Source organism: Trachemys scripta, chromosome 4, assembly GCF_013100865.1.
Source record: "Trachemys scripta elegans isolate TJP31775 chromosome 4, CAS_Tse_1.0, whole genome shotgun sequence".
In the NCBI taxonomy this organism is placed as follows: domain Eukaryota; kingdom Metazoa; phylum Chordata; order Testudines; family Emydidae; genus Trachemys; species Trachemys scripta.
In genome coordinates, this window is record NC_048301.1 from 133,748,083 (window position 1) to 133,774,641 (window position 26,559).

General features: G+C 45.9%; 1 protein-coding gene across 2 annotated transcripts; it reads right to left on the reverse strand.

The window, feature by feature from the left end:
- On the reverse strand, positions 1-26,559 carry CD5 (CD5 molecule). Of its 2 annotated transcripts, none has more exons than XM_034767665.1 (11): positions 26,417-26,559; positions 11,213-11,251; positions 9,146-9,436; positions 8,688-8,741; positions 7,070-7,384; positions 5,359-5,637; positions 4,630-4,761; positions 3,554-3,607; positions 2,226-2,348; positions 1,673-1,772; positions 1-1,490 (listed from the first exon to the last, which is right to left on the reverse strand). In XM_034767665.1, the coding sequence occupies exons 1-10, from the start codon at positions 26,466-26,468 to the stop codon at positions 1,687-1,689; spliced, it is 1,425 nt and encodes a 474-aa protein (XP_034623556.1). In that variant the 5' UTR covers positions 26,469-26,559; the 3' UTR covers positions 1-1,490; positions 1,673-1,686. The 2 variants fall into 2 exon arrangements, with proteins under 2 accessions (XP_034623556.1, XP_034623555.1); XM_034767664.1 differs by having other exon boundaries at positions 9,146-9,439.

Sequence of the window (26,559 nt, forward strand, 5' to 3'; positions counted from 1 at the left end):
TTATTGCTTATTAAATATCTCAGTCATGTTTGTGTTAAACATTAGCTCCTCCCACTCTCATCACACATCCAGCTTGCCTCGATCTTACATATGCCTTCTCTTCACAAACCTAGCCACGCACACCCCTACACATACACACCAGCCCCACTCACATACACATTACCACAGGATATTGTACTCCTGGGGTACTTCAGCCATCTGCTGAGCCAAACATGCATCATCATAGCTTCCTAAGTGATGTAAGGAGACAGTTTATTCATAATCTTTTCCATGGTGCTTATTACTCTGGTATCTGAGCACCTCACAGACGTTAATTAAGTTAGCTTCACAATATCCTTAGAAGATAGTGAAGTATTCGACTGATTTAGAGTGGGAGAGCAGGCATGGAGACTCTGCAATCCATTCCTCCAGGGACTAAGGCCTAGGGTGATCAGATGTCCTGATTTTATAGGGACAGTCCCGATTTTTGGGTCTTTTTCTTATAAAGGCTCCTATTACCCCCCACCCCCGTCCCGATTTTTCACACTTGCTGTCTGGTCACCCTACTAAGGCCTGGTATACACTTAAAAATTAGATCAACCTAGCTACATTGCTCAGGGCTGAGAAAAATTTTGCACCCCAAACACCATAGTTAGGTTGATCTAACCCCCACTGTAGACGTAGCTAGGTCGATGAAAGAATTCTTCTGTCAACCTAGCTACTGCCTCTCGGAGAGGTGGATTAACTGCATCAATGGAAAAAAACCTTCCATTAATGTTGGAAGGATCTGCACTACAGCTTGTTATGTAGACATATCTTAAGTAAACAAATATCACCACTTCACAGCCCAAATGTAAAACACAATTTTTACACTTGCTTGCCCTTAACAAACAACAACAAATCAACTTAAACACACACACAAATTTCCTCCCAGTGAGAGGAATGGAGAAGAAACCACAAGCAATGAATGCTAGATGAATTTGTCATAGGAAGGTGCTCACATACCATAGTGATGGGCATAATACAAGAACCCGAATAGAATAGAATAGAATACAGAGGTTAATGACCAACATGTAAAATTAAATCCACTGATCATGGGTGCCCCAAATTTTAGATGCCTAGCATGAAACACACAAGCCCATTGACTTCAGCTGGAGCTGTGAGTGCTCAATACTGCTGAAAATTAGGCCCGGTGGGTCTGAAGCTGTACACCAGAAAATAGAGACATGCACAAATAGGGATGCTTTTGACATGTTGGGCCTAAGTGACTTGCCAAAGGTCACTGGGGGGGAAAAGAAGGCAGGCATCCTGATTCTCTTTGCCCCTATGCATGGAAAGGGATTTGTAATTTGGGGCTGCAGTGACTCCCCCATCTCAGGTCTCTGACAGTGTGGGAAAAGCCTTTACAGCTGCATGTAGTAACACGGAAATGATTCCAGTGCAGGATCGTCTCAGGTATTTTTTTTCTTCTCTTCTGTCAGTTTTTCCAGTTGCCAGATTCCCACCTCTGTCTGCAGGGCAAGAAAACGAACCACGTAGAAAATCACTTAACATCTGCCAGAGTTTGAGAAGGCAAATACAGCAATTGATTCAGCTCTCATGTGTCTCCCCTCCCCTCCTTGGGCTTGATGATGACATGATTTGGGAATGGATCATCCTGGCAATACAGTGCCAAGGTTAGGGAATGGCTTACCTGGGGGAAAGAGGCTAAAGTCGCCGAGCAGAATGCAAGTCATAGTCACTGTCGGAGGAGTTGTCTGGAGGGTTGGAAGACCTGATTGCCCCTTCCAGAGCTGTAAAAGGAAGAAACCATCACTCTCTTCACTACGCAGCCAGAGATCAAGGTGCTAATGACCTCTGTGAGGGGTTCCAGGGATGTAGGAATGAATATCAGGTCCTCCATCCACAGTACCTCTTAAGTCATGCAGAAATCATAAGAGGTAACAACTACATCATGCATTCACATAAGTGCCTTTCAGCCAGCTATCACAAAGGTGGTTATTCCCCCTCATTTACAGATGGGGAAACTGAGGCACGGAGAGTTTAACTGATCTGCCTGAAGCTACAGAGTGGAAGAGCCAGAAGAAGAACCCCTATAGAGTGATTCCCACTCTATTCTAGGGAAACACTGTAGTCCGTCTCTGCAAAGCAGACCTGACTGTCTCCCTTCCCTGCTCCCTTGTTCTTGCCTGTCCGCTTCTTTGTTTGTGCCATACCTGGTCACTATACATTGTGCTGTCTCTTACCTGGATAAGCCGAAAGGTAGGAGTTCTTCTTAGGGGTCTGAGAATAGTCGTTGTCCTCGCCCTGTGCGCCTTGACCTTCCTGACGGGGCCTGAGAGTGACAGTGCTGTTGCGGTGGAATGAAACTAGATGGCAGCACAATGGAGAATTGTTAGTCACTGCATCTTTAAGGTAGAATCATAGCAATGTAAGAATCTACTCCAGTCCCCCCACGCAGAGGCAGGATTAAGTGTACCTAGACCATCCCTACCCCCTCTCCTTTTGAGCTGCAGAATTGTCTTATTGTTTAACCAACATATTGAGTCTTCTTTCAACATTTTCCCCCAAAGTCGTGGTTGAAACTCCTCACCCACATTCGCCAACTGCCGGTAGCACCTCCCAAACCCAGACAGGCCAGCGTTTGTGAGTCAGCGGGGCTGAGTAAGAACTGAACCAGTGCGGGAACGCGGTGGATATGTGTACTGTGCCACTGGAATTGGAGTGTGACTCAACTATCCCATCTGAGTCACTAAAGAACCATTGAGTCAGCATGGGCCCAGAATGGGGTGCTGCACTATGCAAAGTGATAGCGGTGAGTCATGCGTGGTGCTAAGAATTACAGTCCTGCAAGAAGTGATCAATAGGGGGCATTTTTCCTTCTGAGCAAGTATGAAACTGGCCACTAGTCTGGTGACGAGGGGGTGTTGTGCTGCTGGAGGTGCTGCCTTTTGGTTGAGGTATAAAGCCCCAGTCCTGACCATTTGTGGTCATTAACATCCCCATGTCATTTAAGCTGGGTAATGACATTCTCCCTGCCTAAAACTCCCAGCAGTTTCAATGGGAGAGATTATCCTTCACTGCGCCTCCTTAAAGCTGTACAATGCTGCTGTGTTCCACCCCAGAGATGGCTGCATCTCAGAGGTGGGTGTATGATCCTTTTCTATACAGTGTTCTGGGATCCTTAGTAACATTTCAAGGGATAGGATCTTTTGTCCCAGAGCCCTGTCACACATGATGTTCCTGAGGCCTCGGCTGTATTTTCCACTTCAGACACGACTTGTACCTGGGCTATTTTCTGGCCCTGTGAGCATTCAGACAGCCTGAATGACGGTGGTGAAATAGTGGGACCAGAGGGAAACCTCAGCACTAGGGGTGGTTGTTGGCTGTAAACCACTTAACCCTCAGGCTGAACAGTAGCCATCCTGTTGCTGAGCTGCGGAGCCCAGGGGCCTTTGTGCTTGAGATCAAACTGACCGCAGCAGCGCATCAGATGCTTCAGAGGAAGCTGAAGAGATGAGAGTGTTAGGGGTGACCTGCAGAGACCTGCCTCTGTCTTGTGCTTGCTCCTTACCGTTTTGCTGTAATCCAGTTGGGCCTATCCACTGGCGCTGCTGCTTCTTGGCGTCTGCAAGGAGAGGGAGAGGAAAGTGGGGTGGAGGAAGGAAGGGTGAAGTTAGATGGGCACAGACCTGTCTGTCATTTTAAATGCATCACAGAATCACAGGCACTAGAAGCTGGAGAGCCCCATTAGATCAGCTTGTCCCAGAGTTGTCCCTACGGTGCATTTTCTAGTGCTTTGTCCGTTTGGATTTCACACAGCTCCAGCAATGGGGGTTTCCTTGGAGACTGTTCCCCATCCTGATTGATCTCACTGTCAGGAGCAGAGTTTTCTGGATGTTCTACCTTAATTTCCCTTTTGTCTCCTCCCAGCCACATGAGCCACATCAAATAATCCCTCTGCTTCCTGGCTAAGCACTTGAGGTGCTAGAAATAATTTGGATAAGACAGGGCCTGGCTGATCCTTTGTGTCATCTCCATGTTTAAGCCTCTCAGGAGCCTGTGAAATACACAACACTGGGTGATTCAAGAGGCTTTTCCATTCTGAACTCCTTTCTTATTTTGCCTGCATTGTGTGGACTAAACAATTATGGATACCGAGGAGAAGCATTTGTGGTGTGTTTCAAAGAGTGGGAAAGGGACAGCTCCAAACCCCTCTGCCTCAGGAACTCACCTTCCAAAAACTGCTGTACAAGATCAACAGATGCGTGTGTCTCCTGAATCCTCAAAGGGGACAACATATAAAACTCCTTTTATTTAAAAGCAATGCATCAGCCAATGTAGTTCCATGATGCCACCACTCCAGAGGTGATGGAGTGGGAAAGAGGCCGAAGGAAGGAGAGGACATGGGAAGACAGCCAGCAGCAGAGCAGGAGGAAGAGAGAGAGAGAGACTAGGAGAAAAAGAGGGAGAGAAGAAGACGGGAAATAGACATAGGAGCTAGAGGCAAAGTGACTCCCAGCTGTGTGAGTGAGATGAGAACTTGCCCCAGACTCCTTGGAGGAGTGAAGCTGAGGCAGTCACACATGCTATGGTATAAGGGCAACAGGATCAGTGGTCTCACACCTACAGCAAGAGTTTGTCACGTACATTTCTTCTGTAGTTTCTTGTAGGCGGGAGGTCCACAGATAATGATGAGAACTCCAAGGAGGATCAGAGCCAGGAGGATGCTCACAATGGTTCCTGCTCCCACCCCAGCTGAGCGTGGCTTGAAATTCTGGCCTGGGAAAAGGAGCTGCAGTTACTGATTCGTTCCCATACCTCCAGAGACATGCCAGTGCTTTGGAAAAGGTTTGACAGCTTAGCCAGACTCTGGTGATCCCCAGGAGAAGAGTCCCACCTTAAACCCCAATCCCTCCACTCCGCCCCAAAGACTCAATTACAACCCAAAATTCCCATACCAAGCCGTTCCCAAGCTCACAATCTAGATCGCAAACCTCACTCAACTCACATCTTCTGCCCCCCAAACATCACCTTCTACCCAATTTCCAACCCCAGCAATTTGCAAAGGTTGATTGTAGATCAGGCAAATTTCTCTTCCTCCCCATTTCCTTAGTACATCAGCCACATGTGGGTCTTTGTCCCCTTTGAGTGGCTGGTCCATGTAAAAGATTTATGAGTCTGCTACTGCTGCCAGGCTAATGGCATTAGTTCTTTAGCTTAAGAGTAGCAGCTCATGTGAGATCCAGAGATCCTGTGTTCCATCCTCATGGATGACCTAGCCAAAGGGTCATCACCGGCCTGTTTCCTGATGTAAAGAGGTCCCATCCCGTGAGGGACAAGCGCTGCTCTAAAACACAAGAGAACCTGTTGGCTTACACATGACTCTGGTTTTGTAGCAGGTTACTCTGTGGAAAGTGGAACACTCCTGGATGTGCTGCTCACTGCAGGACACTCCCGATATCTTGGCACCCTGGACTTGGACGCTCGAGAAGAAGTTCCCGCACTGCAGCTCTTGGCACACCTGCTGCCCTCTAGATTCCCACAATGAACTGGAATCGCACAGGACTTGCCATTTCCCCTCATGGAACACTTCCATGACCCCTTCGCAGGGGCTCTGGCTGTCTCCAAGCCTTCGCATCATCCTTGGCTGGGAACCTGGGGAGGAGACAAGAAGGGATTGGTGAGACCCCATGGCAAGTGGATGTCTGAATGACCCAGCTGACTACAGGCAACGTGGCCTAGCGCGTAGAACATTAGCCTGTCACTCGGGAGACCTGGATTCTGTTCCCATCCCTGCCGCTAACCTCGTGGACAAGGTACTTCACTTGGGTGATCGTGGACAAGGTACTTCACTTCCAGGTCCCCTCCCACCATTTGTCCTTTGCAGTGAGAATGGAAGCTCTTGGGGGCAGGAGCTGTCTCTCATCATGTGTCTATACAGTGCCTAGCACAATGGGACCCTGATCTCATATGAGGCCTTCAGGTGCTGCTGTTATACAAATAATTAATAACAATGGGCAGCCTGATGGGGTTCCAGTGCATTTGATACCTAATGTTGCTAGTTAATAGTGTTTTGTGTGGCGTACGTGGCCATGAAAACCACCCCATTCACTGCTGCATTTCACAGCCTGTGGTACTGCACTAAATTCCTATCCATTCCAGTGATGTCATGGTCTGTTGGTTAGACCCCAGCCTGGGGTGGCAGGTGCTCCAAGTTCTAATCCTGACTCATTGTGTGATCTGGGGCAAATCTACAGTTTTGCCTCCTGTAAAATGGGGACAATAATCACGACTCATAGGGAAATTATAAGGATTAATGATTAACGTGTGAACAGTGGTTGGAAATCCTCATCTACAAGCGGCTAGAGAAGTTCAGAGTATTAGTAAAGCAGTATTGTACTGCATCATATGGGATATTAATTGCACTGTATTGTATCATATGGCCTTGCATTGCAATGGATGCTATCTATGGTACTGTGTTTCAATGGCATTGCATTTCCATGTGTTGTGCTGCAGAGTATTTATATTATATTTGCATTGTATTGCATTTTAACCTATAGCATTGCATTTATACAGTGTTGCATTGCATTGGCTTGCACTGTTCTTAAGAGTCTGAAAATTCTCAGTCAGAAGTAGTTGTTACTAGAAATAAACTCGGTAATAATTTTGACTGACAGTTGGCATTTCTGAGGCTAATGCAGAGGATGCCGTTGTGCGGAAAAGTGATGCCAATCTTGACACTTTTAGATTTGCAGATTAAGGGATGAGGAGGAAAAGAAGAGCTGAGGGTCAAAATTGCTGGCAGTTACAGGCAGCAGAGGCCAGCAGCAGGCGTGGAGATAGAAGAGAGGGGGGTATTTTTGAGGAGTTTCCTTGCTATTCTAGAAATATTGTACAACAACCTCTTACTAGGTTCATGGCCATGCAGGCTGCCAGTGGAGTGAGTCCCCTCTGCTCACCTTGTGTAACAACTGGGCTGCTGGGATGGATTGGCCTCTTTAGAGTGCACAGGAGTAAAGGTGAAACGTGGCAGGAGAGGAAAGCGAAAAGGAACTTGACTTGGCTGTCCTAAGATGGACTCACTCACCGGAGCAGATGACAGAGGCTGGAGTTTTTTTCTGAGAGTTCCTGGTTCTGTTGAAACAGTCTGGGATAGAGTCACTTCTACATGATGCCACCATCTCCCAATGGACTGGTAGATGCTGCTTTTCATTTTTCACCAAGAAAGACCGATTTTTCTGGTCTAAGGCATCACCGCAGCCCATCTTCCGGCAAACCCAGCTGTCCAGCTTTGTCTTGTTTTCTGGACTTGATTGGACTGTTCCCCAGTGGCCTCCCATGTAGAGCTCCACAATCCCTGAGCAGTGGAACCTCCCATCTACCAGCCGCATCCTGGGGGGGCCTGGGAGAAGGACAAAGAGAAGGGGATAGTATCAGAGGGGTAGCCGTGTTAGTCTGAATCTGTAAAAAGCAACAGAGGGTCCTGTGGCACCTTTAAGACTAACAGAAGTTAGTCTTAAAGGTGCCACAGGACCCTCTGTTGCTTTTTAGAGAAGGGGATAGTTACAGACAGTGACATCATCATCTCACATAACTCACCGACATTGCCTGAGATAAAGGTCCTGGGATGCCTTTCTGTTACTTTTTTTGGTCACATTGACCAGGGGAGTATTTTGGTGTTTTCTCTCCCTAGTCATTTGATAGGCGTACCCTGGTAGACTCCAGCTGTGGGTGATTGTTAGCTCGGGCCTAGTGGGTAAGTGAAATCCCACTGGGGGCACATACCTGCATTGATAGCATATCCCCCCCCACTACCTTCCTTATTCCAGCTTCTCATCTACACCTGACACAATGGGAACAGCTATTGGGGTGTTTTCCAGCCCGCATCTGCTCAGCCTTAGGGGGCTGTTGTGACCCTGTGGGGTAGTTCAGTTCCTGAGCAGCGTTTTCATCAGTAATTGAAATTAAATTACCCAAATGCCCATTACATTGAAACTGTAATGGAACTGTCTATCATCACCATACAGATCTATCTATCTAAATCAGAGTAACATAGGATTTGCCATACTAGATCTAATTACTGCTCCCTCCCCTGCTTTACCATAACAGACCATTGGCCCATTTTGTCTCATATCTCACCCCCTGCCAATGCTATACTAGATTAGACCATTGATCCATGGAGTTCAGTATCCTTCCTCCTGCTGCACCAGTTCAGACAGCTGTCCACCTAGTCCAGTATTGTGTTTCCACTAGCAGCCTGTACCTGATGCTTCAGGACCAGGTGTAACCCCCATAATCCATCTTGCCCAATGTGCAGTGCTGTTCATTGGGGTGGGAAAGGGGAATTATATTCCAGCCCCAGGAGGGATCTGTTTATGTCCCTGAAGCATGAGATACAATTACCACATTTTAGCTGGCCTCCCTACAAATGTTATTATCCATCATAAGATCATCTGTCCCTCTTAAAAACCCATACACAGATGGCCTCCTGCAGCAATGAATTCCACAGGTAGATGTCTCACTGTGCAAAGAAGCATTTGCTTTGATTTGCTAGATGTTAATTTCAGTGAGGGACTCCTTTGATTTCTTGCAACATCTCTCCTAATGATCACCTTTAACTGTGGTAACTTGCAACCATTTCTATCAGAAGAGTGAATGTGGATCTGAATGGATTTGGTGAACCTGGATGTATGGAGTTTCCTTACCGGTGGGTTCTGGTGCAGTTGTTGTTGTTGGTGCAGTGGTGGTTTTTTCTGGTTCTGAAATGATAAGGATGTCCAAAATGTTTTAGTAGGGTGCAGACCCAGCCCCAGGCAAAAGTTCTAAGGGAGGCAGTCAGGAAGGGTGTTATGTTCACTGAATAGACACAGAGAGAAATTAAATAAAAAAGATAAATCCCCTTGCTGGAAGGTTGCAGTGTAATTCTACTTTATTTCTTAGAATTCAGAACAGTAGTACACAAAAACACAAAAACACACAGAGAGAACACAGGCTGCTCCCTAAGGCAGTGAGACACAACTCACTCACCTTGCTTTAAGCTGCCTCTTTCCTGCCTGACGCCGGCTGCAAACAGGACCAAGAACATCTGTTCTCCTGCTCTTAGTGGTAGCTTGTAATTCCAATTCAGTCCTCAATACACCATAAAGGGGAAGATGAGACCTACCTTTGCAAACCACGGTGATATCCTGCGTGCAATTGGATTTCTCCCAGTGGCAGTTCTTCAGGGTAGTCCCATTCCCCTGGCAGTTCGGCTTCATCCTTTCCATGAATTTCTGCTCTGAGTCTAGTATGAGAACGTCATTGGAGGGGGAGCCACAGCCCAGCTCTGCACAGACCATTTTTGTGACCTTCTGGTTCCAAACACTGCTACAAACTCTTGCCAAGCTGCCCCTAGAGTTAACCTCCAGCAGGCCTGAACATCTGCAGCCAGAGCCTGTGAGTCTCATGCTCCACTCTGCTGAGAAAGTAAAACAGCGCGTTAGAGAGAAGAGCAGTGTTTAGGAAATCTCTCCTCTCTCTCCCCTTGTGTCTGTCTCCCTCTCTTTAGCTTTGTCTTCTCTGCCACAAAAAAGTGTGTTTTATGGCAGGATAACTAGTATATGATAGCTCCCCTGCTGTACAATTCCAGTGGAGACAGGGCACTGTAGTTTTTAAATATGCAAAACAGACTGAGGCTGAGCAAATAATCGATTTTTCAGTTTGTGTGTTGAACTGAAACATTCAGGAAAAAATCAGTTTGGTTTGAACTGAAACCAAATTTTGTTGTTTTTTCTTGCTGAAACGAAACAGCAACAAATCTTTTCAGGTCATTCGAAATATTTTGTTTGACCCCAAATGACATTTGTTTTAGTTTTTGTTTCATTTCAGGTTAAACTAAATGTTGCATTCGATCCCAAATGACATTTTTTTTTAAATTTTCCTTTTTGAGTGTTTTTTACCCTTTGTTTTTAAATTTAGCTAAACTTTGAAATGCAACAAGGGGGAGAGGTAATATCTTTTCTTGGACAATTTTCTGTTGGTGAGAGAGAGAAGTTTTTGAGCTTACACAGAGCTTCAGACTTGAAGAAGAGTTCTGTGTGAGCTCAAACGCTTGTCTCTTTCACCAACACAAGTCGATCCAATAAAAGCGATTACTTCCCCCACTTTGTCTCTCTAATATCCTGGGAACAACACGCCTACAACAACACCGCAAACAATTTGAAATGAAACATCAGTTTGAAATGGCTAAAATGGACTGTTTCGACATTTTCAAAAAAAAAAAATCATTTTTTTCAGCCAGAGCTATTTACCAAATGTGACCCAATTTTGTGAATAGTTCTGGTGCCTCGAAAAATGCACTTTTCTGCAAATTTACTAGTGCTGACCTGACCCTTGTAAAAGCTAGGGTGCCTTGTCTCCACTAGGATTTTACAGTAGGCTAGTGAATGCATGTTAATTATCCCTATATAAACCCCCACCTTTTCTGCAGTGAAGTCAGCCTTCAGCTCACTCTGTCTCCTGTTAGTTCCCTTTGCTCCAGTGCTGTCTGAAATATCAGCAGGTGTTTTGTGAAGCAGAGCAGGAAGGAAATGGTGCTCGTTTGTTTGTGTGACTCTCAGATGTGTAGTAGTGCGTGTGTGTGTCTCTGAGTGTGTAGACACACTAGTATGCATGGGGAGATAGCCTGCCTGTCTAGCTGGTCTATACTAGAGCAATGTTGCCGACGCTGTTGCAGCTCCATGATGTTAAAACACTGGGAGCCTTGGGATAGATGGGCTGCCAGGTGGATTAGCCTTGGGCTGATCAGCGATAGAAGACATGATGCTAAAAGCCCCGTGGCAGTTAGCAGTATGTCTGCATTAGAGCTCCCAACATTGCTAACCTCAGTGAAGCTGTTTGCAATGATGGGAAATTTTTTGCAAAACTTCCCTTCTGTAGCTGAGGCTTCTGTGCCCCGGAGGTGTTGAGGGGTAAGTATAGTCATCGGAGCCCAAGTTGCTTGACTCAATCCCCCTGCAAAGAATTCTGAGGCATCCCAGGGGAGCTGTGCCTAGTTGGCTAACCCTTGCTGCAATGACATCCTGGGGACATGTCCACACCAGGGCTGGGAACCCAGCATAAGTCTCTCTCACGATGCCGCAGAACACTAAGCTGGTTGCTGACAAGTTAAGTAACTGACGGCTGCCTGATGGGAATTTATTTATATCCAAGATCAACATGGCTTGAAAGAGGCTTCAATAGATGCACTGACCTGCAGGGTTCTGGCCTTCCCCACCGTGGCAGGAGGTCACTGCAAAGAGAAGAGACTGTCAGGAGAAGTGAGGTGGGCAGGGCAGCCATTACTTCAGTTCAAACCTACTTCTCATTAGGAACCAGGCAGCTAATGCTCCACCATTCCCCTTGGCCAGGGAACCTTGGCACCTGGTTCTAAACTGTGCTCCCACTGAGGGACATTTCCTGCTAGAAGCGTCCTCTGCATCTTCTGTCCATCCCTGCAACATTTTTGGAAGAGCCTTCGCTATCCTTCGATAAAACCATCACACCACAAACTATACCCTCTCACAACGGAGCTAAGCACAGGCTATCAGGCCTCAGCAAAGGATTTCTTAGGGCCCAATGAGGCCAGTACAGAATCGTTCCCTATATCAAGCCTGTTTTAAATGTCCTGAGTGATAGCTGTCGCTGCTTCTATGTCTGGGGCCTTTTCTGATCCACTGTTTAATTATTATTATTTATATTACAAAAGCACCTCAAGCCCCAATGGAGATTGGGCCCTGTGGTGCATGGTACAAACACATAGTGAGAGACAGTCTCTACCCCTGAAATGCTTACAGTTTAGAGAGACAAGACAGACAAAGTGTGGGAGGGGAAACTGAGGCACGAGAGGGGAAAGGACTTGCCCAAGGACACGCAGCAGGTCAGAGCTGGGGATAGAAGCCAGGTGTGAGACAGCGACCTCTTGATGCCCACTGGGAGAGCGCTCAGGGGTGCATAAGGGCTCCAGGAATCCCCTGGGTCTGGTCTCTACATAATAGTTCATCAAAGGGAGTCATGTAAGGGTTCTGCTGAAAGCTTGTGTCATACTGATCAGCATCACCACTGTGAAATGTAGGTGTAGATAATACATAAGGTGCTGTGTATATATTCTGAAAATTATGCTCTTCTGGTTTGTGAGTTGGGGCTGGTCACCAAAAGGTGACAAACAATCTTCTTTCTAGCAGGAGACGCTTATCCATCTGGCTACATGCAAATTGGGTATTGTTTGCTTCCCAATGAACAGCTATTTACAGTCTGAAATGAATGCTAATCAAGAGATGGCAAAGTCTCCAGGGTTGATTCTAGATAGGAAATAACAAGTAGCAGGGGGGTACCCCATTTACAAGCGAAGACACTGGATTGTTAGAACTTTATCTGGGAGTAGAGAGGTACCCCCCCCCCCCCCCTTTTCCCATCACCTAGGGGACAAGCCTCCAGCATGCATGTTTAGTTGGCCTGGCTATTGGGTGCTGGGAGAAAGACTTTGGGTGAGCTAAACTTCGTGAACCAGAAAAGTGTCTTGTTAGTTAAGTCTAGTCCTGGACAGCAGGAGGTGGTTTTATTTGACATGTAACCAATTGTTTCCAATATTTCTACTTACTTGCTATGACTTGAACCTCTGTTCCTTGTTAAATACACTTATCCTTGATTCCCCTATAAACGTATTGACATGCTGTGAGTTGAGCCCAGGGCCGGCTCCAGAGTTTTTGCCTCCCCAAGCAGAAAAAAAAAAAAAAAAAGCTGCGATCACGATCTGTGGCACTTCAGTGGCAGCTCTACCGCCGCTGCTTCAGTCTTTGGCGGCAATTTGGTGGCCGGTCCTTTGCTCCGAGAAGGAGTGAGGGACCCGCCATGGAATTGCTGCCAAAGAGCCGGATGTGCCGCCCCCTCTGTTGGCCGCCCCAAGCACACCTACTTGCTGAGTTGGTGCCTGGAGCCGGCCCTGGTTGAGCCGAGCGGTGATCTGAGGTGTAACTGGGAAGCTATGGGGTACTGTTCCTTTGGGAACAGCGGCTGTGTGAATTCTGTGACTGTCCAGTGGACTGAGGACTGGGCCCTCCAGGGAGATGCTCACAGGACTTTGGGGGTGGATTGTGCCAATTGCTAACCTGCAAAGGGACAGTGGGGCTGTGTAGACTGAGAGGGCAGTGCTTGTGTTGCCTGTGGGTGGTGGAGTCAGGGGGCTGATCCTCGGCAGGCACAGACAAGGCTCCCTCACGCTAAAGTCAGGTTGTGGAGAGGTGACTCACAGCTCTGGAGACCCCCCAGGAAGTGTCACGTCAGTTCTCCTGAGTCCCCGTCTGGGGCCCTATCCACTAGCCCAACCTGCCTCTCAGTGTGTGTGACACATGCCCTGCCAATGGCTGGCCTACAGACCTTTATGAGTCTGGCCCTGCTTCTAGGGGGAGGAGTCACTCCTGCAGCTCCTGTCCTTAGTGCTGCCGGCACCCCAGTGAGATCATGTTCACATCTGTAAACCCCATTTTAAAGGAAATGTGTCCCAGCTTGCTTGAAAGCATTCGGAGTGAGATGGTAGCAGCCCCAGCACCTTCAGCGATCACCAAAGGCTGGGTGCGGGGGCAGCTGAAAGAAGGATGGTGAGGCTCCAGAAAAACTAAATGTGTTCTCTGCCTCACTGTGTGCTATTGAAGCTGTGCAGTGCAGGCGGTTCCTACCCCAAGGGCTCTTTCTGGAAAATCACCAGGAAGCCCTCACCAGCCGTGATCTTGAGGAGGGAGTGGGCAGCGAAGTAAGGACATCTGCAGAGCACACAGACTTCTCTGGGTTAGTACAGCTGGTGGTGGTGCACCAGGAGCTCATGGAAGTGGAGGAAGAGATCAGGCTCGGGGAGAGGAGTCTGACTACATCTAACGCACGACAATGCATGCTGGAAAGAATGGTCAGAGTGACTCACATGCCCGGGTGGGCTCCGGTCTCATGGGCTACTTAGGGGAAAAAGACATGGGGCCAGAGACAGGCTGTGGAATAAGAAGATACAAGTCCACTACTGAGATCAATAGGATGATCTACATCAGCTGGGGATCGGGTGCATTGTCTTGTTGATTCCCATTGAGCTATGGCCAATTTACACCAGCTGGGGATCTGGCCCATTATATCTATATGGTCACTTTTCAGAGTAAACCTGTGCTTTTAAACCCTTATCAAAACCAGCTCTGTATTCTGCAGTGAAGGCCTGACAGTGGCACTGTAACACCAGGGTAAGCTGTAGCTGTCGGGCCCAGCACGGTAGAATATTGTCATGTATTTTTATAAGCAAATATCATCAAGCTCCTGGCTCTTGTGAAATTGTTGTTGTTATTATGATCCTTGTATACAATCTAGAATTATAATACGATGCAATCAGTGGATTGACAAATAGGGGAGGGATTGGGTAGAGGACAAGATATCAGAAAAAGATGGATCCATGATACAGAATGGCTGTTTGTACCTGATCCACAGCCGGTGTAAATTCGCATTAGTATTTAGGACCGATCGACTGGTTGAATTCACAGCTAATTTCTGTTTGGACACACACTAAAAAATCACTACCAGACCTCACTTCTAATTGCTGTGAGCTAGTCTGTTAGTCTTTCAGATTTCTGGAGGAAGGATATGCTTTGATCTCTTGTGCATCCTAGCCTTCCTTTCCCTAGCTTGACTTGTAGCTCAAGATTTTTGCTATTGATATAAAGACTCAGAGCCAAAGCCCTAGATGGTGTAAATCAATGTAGCTCTATTTGATGTTAATGCAGCTACATCAATTTACGCCAGCTGAGCATCTGGCCTTCAGTTTAATTAAATGCGTAACATGCTTAACGGCTTTCCCTGTTGGCACATCAATTAGTCACTCCCCCTTCCCTTGGGTGATGCTAAGTTAAAGCCCCAGTGGAAGACATTGCTGCTAGTATTTAAACTGTGGTTCTAGTCAGTCTGTTCCAAAGAGATCATGGGGCTCCACACAGATTCCCACCTGTGAGTCTACATATGATGTGCTCAATTGGCAAATCCACAGTGGATTTTTCTAACCGCTGTAAGTGCCACAAGCTCCCTGCGGGAACTGGAAATCCAGCTTAGCCTTTCCTGACTCCTGCACCATTGTCATTGCCAGGAATACAGAGTCCAGAGCGGGCAAGCCTGCTGATGTGGCGCCTCCCCCTCCCCCGCTCACTCTCCCACAGCTGTGCAATGCTCACAGAACTAGTGCAAGGACAATCTGTGGTGATTCAAAGACACCGTGAGGAAGGGGCCATGTTTCCATGCACTTTTCCGCTCATGTCTCACCTGAACATTGAATTTTGGGATATTTTTAAATATTTGGACCCAGATCTCCAGCTAGTGGAAATCAGCATAGCTCCATTGGAATCAATGGGCCAGATCCCCAGCTGGTGCAAATCAGCATAATTCCATTGGAATCAATGGACCAGATCCCCAGCTGGTAGAAATCAGCGTTACTCCAATGGAATCAATGGATCAGAACCCCAGCTGGTGTAAATAGGCCCTAGCTCCATTAGAGTCAATTGGGCTACATCAGTTTACCTCAGCTGAAGGTTTTACTCAGCTGGCCTATAGTATCCTTAACACAGAATGTAAATAGGACATGGGGTCTTGGGCAGGCCGTCTGCACTAGCGTGACTTTATAGATTCACTGGTGATCAGTTAGTCTGACCTCCTGTACAACACAGGCCTAGAAAATAATTCCTAGAACAGATCTGTTAGAAAAACATCCAATCTTGATTTAAAAACTCTCAGCGATGGAGAAATCCACCACAACCCTTGGTAAGTTGTTCCACTGGCTAACTACTCTCATCATTAAAAACTGACACCTTATTTCCAGTCGGAATTTGTCTAGCTTCAACTTCCAGCCGTTGGATCGTGTTCTACCTTTCTCTGCTAGACTGAAGAGCCCATTCTCATGCTGGCAGACCAGGTGTCAGTGCTTGCCAAAGCCCCAGCTTCACTGAACACTTACAAATGCAGAACAGGAAGCTAGGCCGACTCACTTGTGTATTAGTATAGATCAAAGTGATTGTTAAATGTATAAGAATGTCTTTGGTGTTTGAACGTCATGAAAACGAATGGGATGCTGCATGCATTGTTATCACTTATCTGTATCCTGTTATAATGCAATGGCAAACATTTACATTTTGTGCATCCATGTAACTAAATAACTAGGACTGTCAAGCGATTGAAAAAATTAATCACGATTAATTGAGTGATTAAAAAAATCACGATTAATAGCACTGTTAAACAATAATAGAATACAATTTATTTAAATATTTTTGGATGTTTTCTACGTTTTCAAATGTATTGCTTTCAATTACAACACAGAATACAAAGTGTACAGTGCTCGCTTAATATTTATTTTTGATTATGAATATTTGCACTGTAAAAAAACAAAAGAAATAGTATTTTGCAATTCACTTAATTCAAGTACTGTAGTGCAATCTCTTTATCATGAAAGTTGAACTTACAAATGTAGAAATATGTACAAAATAAACCGCATTCAAAAATAAAATAATGTAAAATTTGAGAATCTGCAAATCCACTCAGTCCTACTTCTTGTTCAGCCAATCGCTCAGACAAACAAGTTTGTTTACATGTGCAGGAGATAATGCTGCCTGCTTTTTGTTTACAATGTCACCTGAGAGTGAGAACAGGCGTTCTCATGGCACTGCCGTAGCCAAGGTCGCAAGATATTTACATGCCAGATATGCTAAAGATTCGTATGTCCCTTCATGCTTCAATCATCATTCTAGGGCACATGCGTCCATGATGATGATGGGTTCTACTCAATAAGAATCCAAAGCAGTGTGGGCTGAGGCATGTTCATTTTCATTATCTGAGTCAGATGCCACCAGCAGAAGGTTGATTTTCTGTTTGGTGGTTCGGGTTCTGTAGTTTCTGCATCGGAGTGTTGCTCTTTTAAGATTTCTGAAAGCATGCTCCACACCTCGTCCTGATCAGATTTTGGAAGGCACTTGAGATTCTTAAATCTTGGGTCGAGTGCTGTAGCTATCTTTAGAAATCTCACATTGGTACCTTCTTTGCATTTTGTCAAATCTGCAGTGAAAGTGTTCTTAAAATGAAACATGTGCTGGGTCATCATCCGAGACTGCTATAATCTATGGCAGAATGCAGGTAAAGCAGAGCAGGGGACATACAATTTTCCCCTCAAGGAGTTCAATCACAAATTTAATTAATGCATTATTTTTTTAATGAGCGTTATCAGCATGGAAGCATGTCCTCTGCAATGGTGGCTGAAGCACAAAAGGGGCAAACGAATATTTAGCATAGCTGGCATGTAAATACCTTGCAATGCCAGTTACAAAAATAGGAGCGTTGCCAGCAGATCGAGGGAAGTGATTATTCCCCTCTATTCAGCACTGGTGAGGCCACACCTGGAGTGTTGTGTCCAGTTTTGGTCCCTCCACTACAGAAGGGATGTGGATAAATTAGAGAGACTCCAGTGGAGGGCAATGAAAATGATTAGGGAGCTGAAGCACATGACTTATGAGGAGAGGCTGAGGAAACTGGGCTTATTTAGTATGGAGAAGAGTGTGTGTGTGTATGTGTGGGGGGGAATTTGATAGCAGCCTTCAACTACCTGAAGGGGGTTTCTAAAGAGAATGGAGGTAGGCTGTTCTCAGTGGTGGCAGATGACAGAATAAGGAGCAATGGTCTCAAGTTGCAGCGAGGGAGGTCTAGGTTGGATATTAGGAAAAACTACTTCACTAGGAGGGTGGTGAAGTACTGGAATGGGTTATCTAGGGAGGTGGTGGAATCTCCATCCTTAGAGGTTTTTAAGGCCCGGCTTGACAAAGCCCTGGCTGAGATGATTTAGTTGGGGTTGGTCCTGCTTTGAGCAGGGGGTTGGACTAGATGACCTCCTGAGGTCTCTTCCAACCCTAATCTTCTATGATTCTAAGAAGAGGGTAGCATTATCTCCTGTAAATGTAAACAAACTTGTTTGTCTTAGCGATTGGCTGAACAAGAAGGACTGAGTGGACTTGTAGGCTCTGAAGTTTTACATTTTTTTGTTTTTGTACACTTTTTTATTTCAGTTACAACACAGAATACAATATATATGAAAATGTAGAAAAACATCCAAAATATTTAATAAATTTCAATTGGTATTCTATTGTTTTAACAGTGCGATTAAAACTGTGATTAATTGCCGTTAATTTTTTTGAGGTAATTGCATGAATTAACTACGATTAATTGACAGTCTTATAAATAATCCTTCAAACGAGAAAGAAGCCTTGTAGAATGCAAATGAAGAACTTTAACAGGAAAGTGCTAATTTCAAAGCAAGTGGTCACTGTATGTGATGATCAGAGATCAAAGACTCTAAGTGCGCTCCTCACTCTCCGGCACCAAAGAAAGAGCCCATGTGTCAGCTTGGTTTCTGTGAGAAGCTATAAGTATGGACACAAGGAAAAATTCTTCATCTCTGGACTGTTTAGATTCTAACAGGGCAGAATAACTGAACAAGAAGATGGAGATCCCCAGAGTTATTCTGGGTAGCCCTGAGAGACTTTTGGGAAACTGACAGATTACTACATCTCTGCTACCATTTGGAATTATAGACTGTACAGATATTTTCACCTGCTTTACCCTCTCAGTAACTCTAATTCCTTTTTCTTAGCTAATAAACCTTTAGTTAGTTTACTATAGAATTGGCTACCAGCGCTGTCTTTGATGTGAGATCTAGGACACAAATTGGTCTGGGTGAGTGATTGATCTCTTGGGACTGGAGGTAACCTGGATATTTTGTGATTTATTTATTTATTTATTTGTTTGTTTATTTTGGTGTAAGGGACCATTTGTCACATAGTCCAGCTTGCCTGGGTGGCAAGACAGACTGGAGAGTCTAAGGGGACTGTCTGTGACTCCATTATAAGACTATTGTAGTACTCTGGTACTGGGTTGGTGAAATCTAATTATAGACCATATCACCAGTTTGGGGTGTCTGCTCTGTTTTTGACAGTTTGCCCTGAACTGAGCACTCATAATCACAAGCTACCCCAAACAACATAACACCCATTATTAAATATTTGTCCCTCATGTAGGTACTTATAGACTGTAATCAACTTACCCCTTAACTTTCTCTTGTTAAGTGAAATAGATTGAGCTCTTTGAGTCTATCACTATAAGGCATGGGTTCTAATTCTTTAATCATTCTTGAGACTTCTCTCTGAACCCTCTCCAATTTATCAACATCTTTTTTGAATTATGGACACGAGAACTGGACATAGGATTCCAGCAGCGATCATGCCAGTGCCAAATACAAGGGTAAAAATAACCTCTCTCCTCCTATTTGAGATTCCCAGCTAAGCATCCCAGGAAGCATTACCCTTCTGGCCATCGCATCGCATGGGAGCTCCTATTCAGCTGATTATCCACCATAACCCCCAAATCTGTTTCAGAGTCACTGCTTCCCAGGATAGAGTCCCCCATTCTGTAAGGATGGCCTACTTCCTTTGTTCCCAGGTGTATACATTTACATTTAGCCATTTTAAAACACATATTGTCTGCTTGCCCCCAGTTTACCAAGTGATCCAGATTTCTCTGTATCATTATTTACCACTACTGGATTTTTATGTCATCTGCAAATGTTATCAGTGATGATTTTACATTTTCTTCCAGGTCATTAATAAAAATGTTAGTAGCATAGGGCCAAGAACTGATCCTGTGGGACCCCACTAGAAACATATCCATTTGATGACGATTCCCTGTTTGCAGTTACATTTTGAGACCTATCATTTGCCAGCTTTTAATCCATTTAATGCGTGCCATGTTAATTTTATATCTTTCTAGATTTTTAATCAAAATGTCATATGATACCAAGTCAAATGCCTTACAGAAGTCTAAGTATATTACATCAACCCTATTACTTTTAACAACCAAACTTGTAATCTTGTCAAAAAAAAGATATCAAGCTAGTTTGACAAGATCTGTTTTCCATAAACCCATATTGATTGGTATTAATTATATTACCTCCCTTTAATTCTTTATTAACTGAGTCCTGTATCAGCCCCTCCATTATCTTGCTTGGGATCGACGTCATGCTGACAGGCCTATAATTACCCGGTTCATCCTGTTTATCCTTTTAAAATATTGACACAACATTAGCTTTCTTCCAGTCTTCTGGAACTTTCCCTGTATTCCAAGACCTACTGAAAATCAGCATTAATCATCCAGCAAACTCCTTAGCCAGCTCTTTTAAACTCCTGGATGAAAGTTATTTGGACCTGCTGATTTAAAAATGTCTAACTTTAGGAGCTTTAACCTGAAGAGATCTGTGAATGGGACTATTTCAATGAAGGGCAACTCTGAAATGATTTACTGTTTTTAACTTGATGGCCAAGATTTTCAGGAGCGACTAGTGATTTTGAGTGGCCAATTTGAGATATCTTAAAGGAACCTTATTTTTGGAAAGGGCTGAGCGCCCATCCTCTTGCAATCGGATCCCTTTTGGTCAGCCAAAAATCAAGGCATCCAAAAATCACTTTGCAAATTTTGTCCAACAAGTTAAATTCCTCTCTGGGAAGCTCTAAGTCAGTGAGGTTCCCGCCCTCACCCCCAGGTTCTGCTGTCTGTTGCCAATATCACACTGGTTTGACTTTATGATTCCTCACCTGATACTTTGTCAATGTCGAGAAAACCCATGGACACAAAGTTTAAGAATAGGAGGCACAGCGAGGAAGACAGAGCATGTTTCAATGACAGTATTGCAGCCATCTGGGGGATAATGTCCAGCTTTGGCTGCTTCATTGTAAGAAAGACAGAGCTGAGGTGGAAAAAGTCCAGAGAAAGCAAAAAAGTTGAACTAGTTTTCGCAGCCCTTTGGAAATACAGAATTAGGGTGACCAGATGAGAGGAAGAAAATATTGGGACACATGGGAGGGGGTTGCCATCAGAGCAAAAAAAACCAGTGGAGTGCTGCCAGCAGAGGGGGAAAAAAAAAACACTGGAGTGTGAAATATCGGGACAAATTGCTTCGGTCGGGACGTGGGACAAACGCCTAAGTATTGGGACAGTCCCGATTTTATCAGGACGTCTGGTCACCCTACGCAGAATGCTCTGTAAGTGTTAAGTGATAATAGCAATCCCTAGCTCTTATCTAGTGCTTTTTTATCCGTAGCTCTCAAAGTGTTTCACAAAGGAGGTCAGTATCATTATCCCCATTTTACAGATGGGGAAACTGAGGCATGGAGCGGTGACATCCCCTATGTCACTAGCAGACCAGTGGTAGAACTGGGACTAGAACCCAGGTATTTTAATTGCAGCATTATTTATTATTATTTGATTCTATTTATTTATTTCATCATTATAATTAATTTTAAGGTCCATTATAATCTTCCAATATAACAGAGGCCATGGAATTCACCCAGTGATTCCTGCATCAAGCCCATATCTTGTGGTTGAGCTAGAGTGTAATTTTAAGACAGGCATCCAATCTTGATTTATTATTGTGAGTGTGGCTGCTATAACACTTACAGAGCCCAGTCAGGGATCAAGACCCCATTGTTCTAGGCTCAGTATAAACAATACAAAAGCAGCCATTGCCCCAGAATGCTCACAGTCTAGGATTTAGACAATACTTAACCTTGTCTACATTAGAAAGTTGTATCGCTTTAACAATGCCAGTTTAGTTAAAAGGGGCACAATTCCTCTAGTGTGGACATAGTTATATCGGCATAACTGTGCTTATACCGGCATAGCTTATTTCCTTATGAGAAGGAGAATAAAGTACAAACTGGTATAATGTAACTTGATACTGGTATAGCTGTGTACACACTGGGGGTTGTGCTGGTAAAAATCACACCTCTAAATGAAATAGATAGACCAGTACAAAAGCTGCCTGTAGACCAGGCCTTTAGGCTGGAGCCCTTTGTTTGTTATGCACGTCTGTACAATGCCTAGCACAGCGGTGCCCTGATCCATGACACACAGCAGGAACGTGAACAGACAAGTGGTGGGGAGGACAAAGTGGCCTCCGATGGCCAGGACTGTGTTTTATTAATGGAGCCTCGCAGATTTCAACTCTTCCAGCACCAGCGATTGTGGTTTTTATTTTAGTTTTCTGAGGGGTGAGTCCAATAGAGTTAGATTTCTCTTTCTCATCGCTCAGGGCCGTGAGCAGATTTTGTGCCTGGGTTGGCAAATGTGCCTGGTGGTTTTTTGCAAAGCTGGCTTAGCTACACGATGAGGTTTGGAACCCAAATTGGTTTGCATCACTGGCACACGCAGAGCCCCACTGATCCCTTTGGGCACCTCTAGGGTGAGTAAAGCGGGCAACGTATGGCCCCATGCAAAGAGATTGCTGCCTCCAGGGTAGTTGAGCACCAGTGGGAGAAAAATTTGAGGGGGAGAGGCCTAAGGTGTATCAGATAAATGGGGGCAAGAGGGCAACTGGACTGAGCCCTAGGCTTACTTGGTCCTGCCACAGTGCAGGAGCCTGAAGTCGATGAAGTCTCAATGTCCTTTCCAGCCCTACAGCTCTATGATTCTATGATCCCTCCTTGATCATAGAATCATAGAAGATTAGGGTTGGAAGAGACCTCAGGAGGTCATCTAGTCCAACCCCCTGCTCAAAGCAGGACCAATCCCCAACTAAATCATCCCTGCCAGGGGTTTGTCAAGCTGGGCCTTAAAAACCTCTAAGGAAGGAGATTCCACCAGCTCCCTAGGTAAACCATTCCAGTGCTTCACCACCCTCCTAGTGAAATAGTTTTTCCTAATATCCAACCTAGACCTCCCCACTGCAACTTCAGCCAAGCTCCATCCTCTTTGGAACCCCACTTCAGGTAGGTGAAGGCTGCTATCAAAACCCCCTCACTCTTCTCTTCTGCAGACTAAATAAGATTAGTTCCCTCAGCCTCTCCTCATAAGTCATGTGCCCCAGCCCCCCAACCATTTTCATTGCCTTCTGCTGGACTGTCTCTCTAATTTGTCCCCATCCTTTCTGTAGTGGGGGCCCCAAAACTGGACACAATACTCCAGATGTGGCTTCACCAGTGCCGAATAGAGGGGAATAGTCACGTCCCTCGATCTGCTGGCAATGCTCCTACTAATGCATGCCCTTGTCTACATGGGTTTGACTCCTGCTTCTGGCACAGCCCTTCCTGAGCCATGTCAAGGCTTTTAGATCAGGGGTTCTCAAACTGGGGATTGGGACCCCTCCGGGGGTCATGAGATTTTACATGGGGGGTTGTGAGCTGTCAGCCTCCACCCAAACCCTGCTTTGCCTCCAGCATTTATAATGGTGTTAAATATATAAAAAAGTGTTTTTAATGTATGAGGGGGGTCACACTTAGATGCTTGCTGTGTGAAAGGGGTCACCAGTACAAAAGTTTGAGAACCCCTGCTTTAGATCTTGTATTTGGTGCCTAGATGTCATGGTGATTGGCAGACAGATGCATTCTGTAGGGGAAAGCATCTTGCCTTCCTCCCAGGCATTGGGTCTCAGCTGCAGACTGGCTGGGCCAAGAGCCTGGTTCAGTACAGCAGTCTAATTTATCAAGTTCTGTGTCTCCTCCCTTTCCTTGCTCTCCCAGAATCCCTCCTCTGCTTCTTCTTTGGCTGGTGTTGGAGGTGGGGAGGGGGGCTTATTACAGGCCTGAAATTACTATTCAGGCCAAACGCCCATTGAAGTCGATGGGCTACATCCTGACTGGTGCTGTGCTAGCCCAGCAGAAATTTCGCCCAAACAGGGACTAAATAAAGACCTAGAGCCAGGTTGTCTCAGAGAGAGAAGAGATGGAAAAGACCTAGACATTTGCCTCTTCTCGAGTCAGCCTGGGCCAGAGTAGGATTAGTCCCTCAGCTGTTGTTATCAATGAGGAGGTTTGTTATGCATTTGTTAAGCACCGACAGTGCAGCGGGCCCGGCGCAATGCCTCCAGAATATGCGCTTCTTGCCCTAAGGTGCTTACGACCTCAGTTAGACTGACCGTGCAATCTGGACCCAAGCCGTGGGCTGTCTGGGGAACGGCGGGGCCGGTTTTCCAGAGGCACTGTGGCAAATACGGCGCACCCTGTAGCGATTATATATTAACCTGGTTATTGGGATGGTGTTTTCTGCATGGACATTTTGGTCTGAGTGTTTCTTGTGCGGGTCAGGCAGGAAAGAGGAGGTGTCTTGTGATGGTCATTATGGGACAATGCCGAGCAATTAGCTCCAGTGGCTCTCACTTGATCCCCTTTGAGCCTTCAGGATTGGTTTAGCCAGGAGGAGCCAAAACCCACCAACCCTGGAATAAACCTTCTGAGGAGCAAAAAACCTTGGCAAGGTTTAAAAAAGGGATGTCAGAGGGAACCAGATTGAGACATGGGAGCCTGTGGGGTGTTTGAGGAAACGTGACCTGCTTTGGTCACCATGGTGAGATGGCAGAATTTAGGTAAGGGCTTGTCCACACGTGAGAGTTATTCTGGATTAATAAGGTAGGGTGTGAATTTGAGGTGGAATTCCCGATAGCTCCCTGTAAGCCCTAAATTAGACACGCGTGAAGGCTGGCTGTTGATTTCAAATCCCTTTTTCTCTCATGCTTTGTTCCAGCTGCTAAATAAAAAATCCCGTGTTTAAGGCGGCTGTTGGCTGCTATACCTGGTCATAGGTTTCCCAAGCCCAGTGGGGCCTGCAGGATGGTAAGTGGTTTGTGTAAGCAGGACAGTGTTCCTAGCTCCTGGCCTAAGAGTGGAAGAATTGCGAGATCCCACCCTGGGACGAGGGCGAGAGGTCCAAAACCTGCTGTAGGTGCACTGAGAGAGACCAGACAGGGAGACAGAGGGGGAACCAGCCAGCCCGCCCCTGTGTTTGGGACACGTTCATCAGTACATTCTCAACGGAGCTGGGCGGGAAATTGTTTTCCTGTCCTGCAACAGTGTTTGAGATTTCAAAAAAAGCTCCTGTGATGCACTGGGACAAAGCTGAGGTCTTTTCAATTTTTTTTCAGAAAAAATACAGGGAGAGAGACCTCAGAATAAGCCCGTGGTTAGGGTATTCACCCAGTGTATGAGAGGTGCCGGTTTAAATCCCTGCTCTGCCTTGTTCAGATAAAGGAGTTGAAATCAGCTGTCTCGCATTGCAGGGAAGTGCCCAAACTGGAAGGCTATTGGCTATGCCCTGGTGGGGCTCTATCTCTCACTTTGACCAAAAATTTCATCCTGGACCTGAGCATCCACCCCAAAGAACGTTTCCTTTCCCGCGTAAATATTCGGTTTTGACGAATCAGCATTTTCCGGTGAAAAACCACTTCGGCGAAAATCTCCTGACCAACTGGAGCTTGGCCCATCCAGTTTGAAATGACTCAAGAGGAACTGATGCTGCTTTCCCTTAGTTCGAGTCCTCGCTTGCACCCTCTTTACAGGGCTCACAAAATTACCACTTTGCATGTTGTTATGCTTCTTATTTGTATAATAGAAGTGGCTACAGGGCCCAGTCAGTGAACAAGGCCTGTTGTATTCAGTGCAGAACAAACAAACACAGAGAGAGACTAATTCCTGCCCCAGAGAGCTCCTCATCTAGGATTACAACAAGATGCAATTGGTGGATAAATAGACAAACGGGAGGGATGGAGGACCCGGTAGTTGCACAAGACGGAGCCATGGCATAACTGCTTTTTGCACCCGATCCTCAGGCGGTGTAACTTTGCACAGCTCCATTCCAGTCAATGGGCCAGATCCCCAGGTAGTGCTCATCGACTGTAACTCCATTGAAGCCAATGCCCTTTTACACCTGCTGAGGCTCGGCCTCATATTTCTTCATGGTTTAGAGCCCTGCTTTATTTCAAAAGGTGCAGTGCTAAATAGCAGGCTGATTTCATTTATGGGGCTCTGCTCATTTTATTGGCTGATGTGTTGACCATCTATGTTTGGTTTTTAGTCCTTAATCAGCCTATGTCGAAGAGTAAATCACCAAACACACTTTGGCGCCATGTAAATATGACGTATCGTTATTATGTTAAACCCGCTAAGCACAACGCCCGACCGAGGCAGCAAATACAAAGACACAGCAGAAGTTCTTTGGAACTCCTCATCTGGTGTAAATCAAGCCCAGTGGAGTGAGACAGATTGACCCCAGCTGGGGATCTGGCCCATTGACACCAATGGAGTGATGCCAGTTTACCACAGTTGGGGCTCTAGCCCATTGTTTTAAATTCCTGAAAATCAAAACTAGGACAGGGTGAAATCTACCACACCACCTAGGGGATCTCTGCATTTCTGCACCAGTTCTGTAGGTCCTCATCTATCCTGCCCTGGTTCCCCTGGCTGGGCTCCTGCCGCGGCAAGAAGATGTGTGATTGCCGCATGCCCTGACTGCAGAGGGAAGGGCGCTCACACACACGGGGACTCCTCTGTAGATCAGGGCAGCCGCGCTGAATACCTGAATGGCAGAGGCCAGTTTGAGTACTCACCCCACATCCCCACCAAGACCAAGGAGATGAATGCTGGCTGCCGGACTCCCATCGGGCTGGGTCTCTCCCTCCTCCTCCCTGTCTGAATCTGTGAGCTCGGGGCTGAGCGAGCGGGCGTTTGCACCCCAGCCAGCTCTGCTACC

Excerpts from the sequence above, each read along its gene's own strand:
- CD5 (XM_034767664.1), bottom strand. The coding sequence starts at position 26,468 with ATGGGAGTCCGGCAGCCAGCATTCATCTCCTTGGTCTTGGTGGGGATG. Across the intron at positions 9,440-11,212 it reads GGAAGGCCAGAACCCTGCAG|CAGAGTGGAGCATGAGACTC; the intron begins GTCAGTGCATCT and ends TTACTTTCTCAG. Across the intron at positions 8,742-9,145 it reads TATCACCGTGGTTTGCAAAG|AACCAGAAAAAACCACCACT; the intron begins GTAGGTCTCATC and ends TTATCATTTCAG.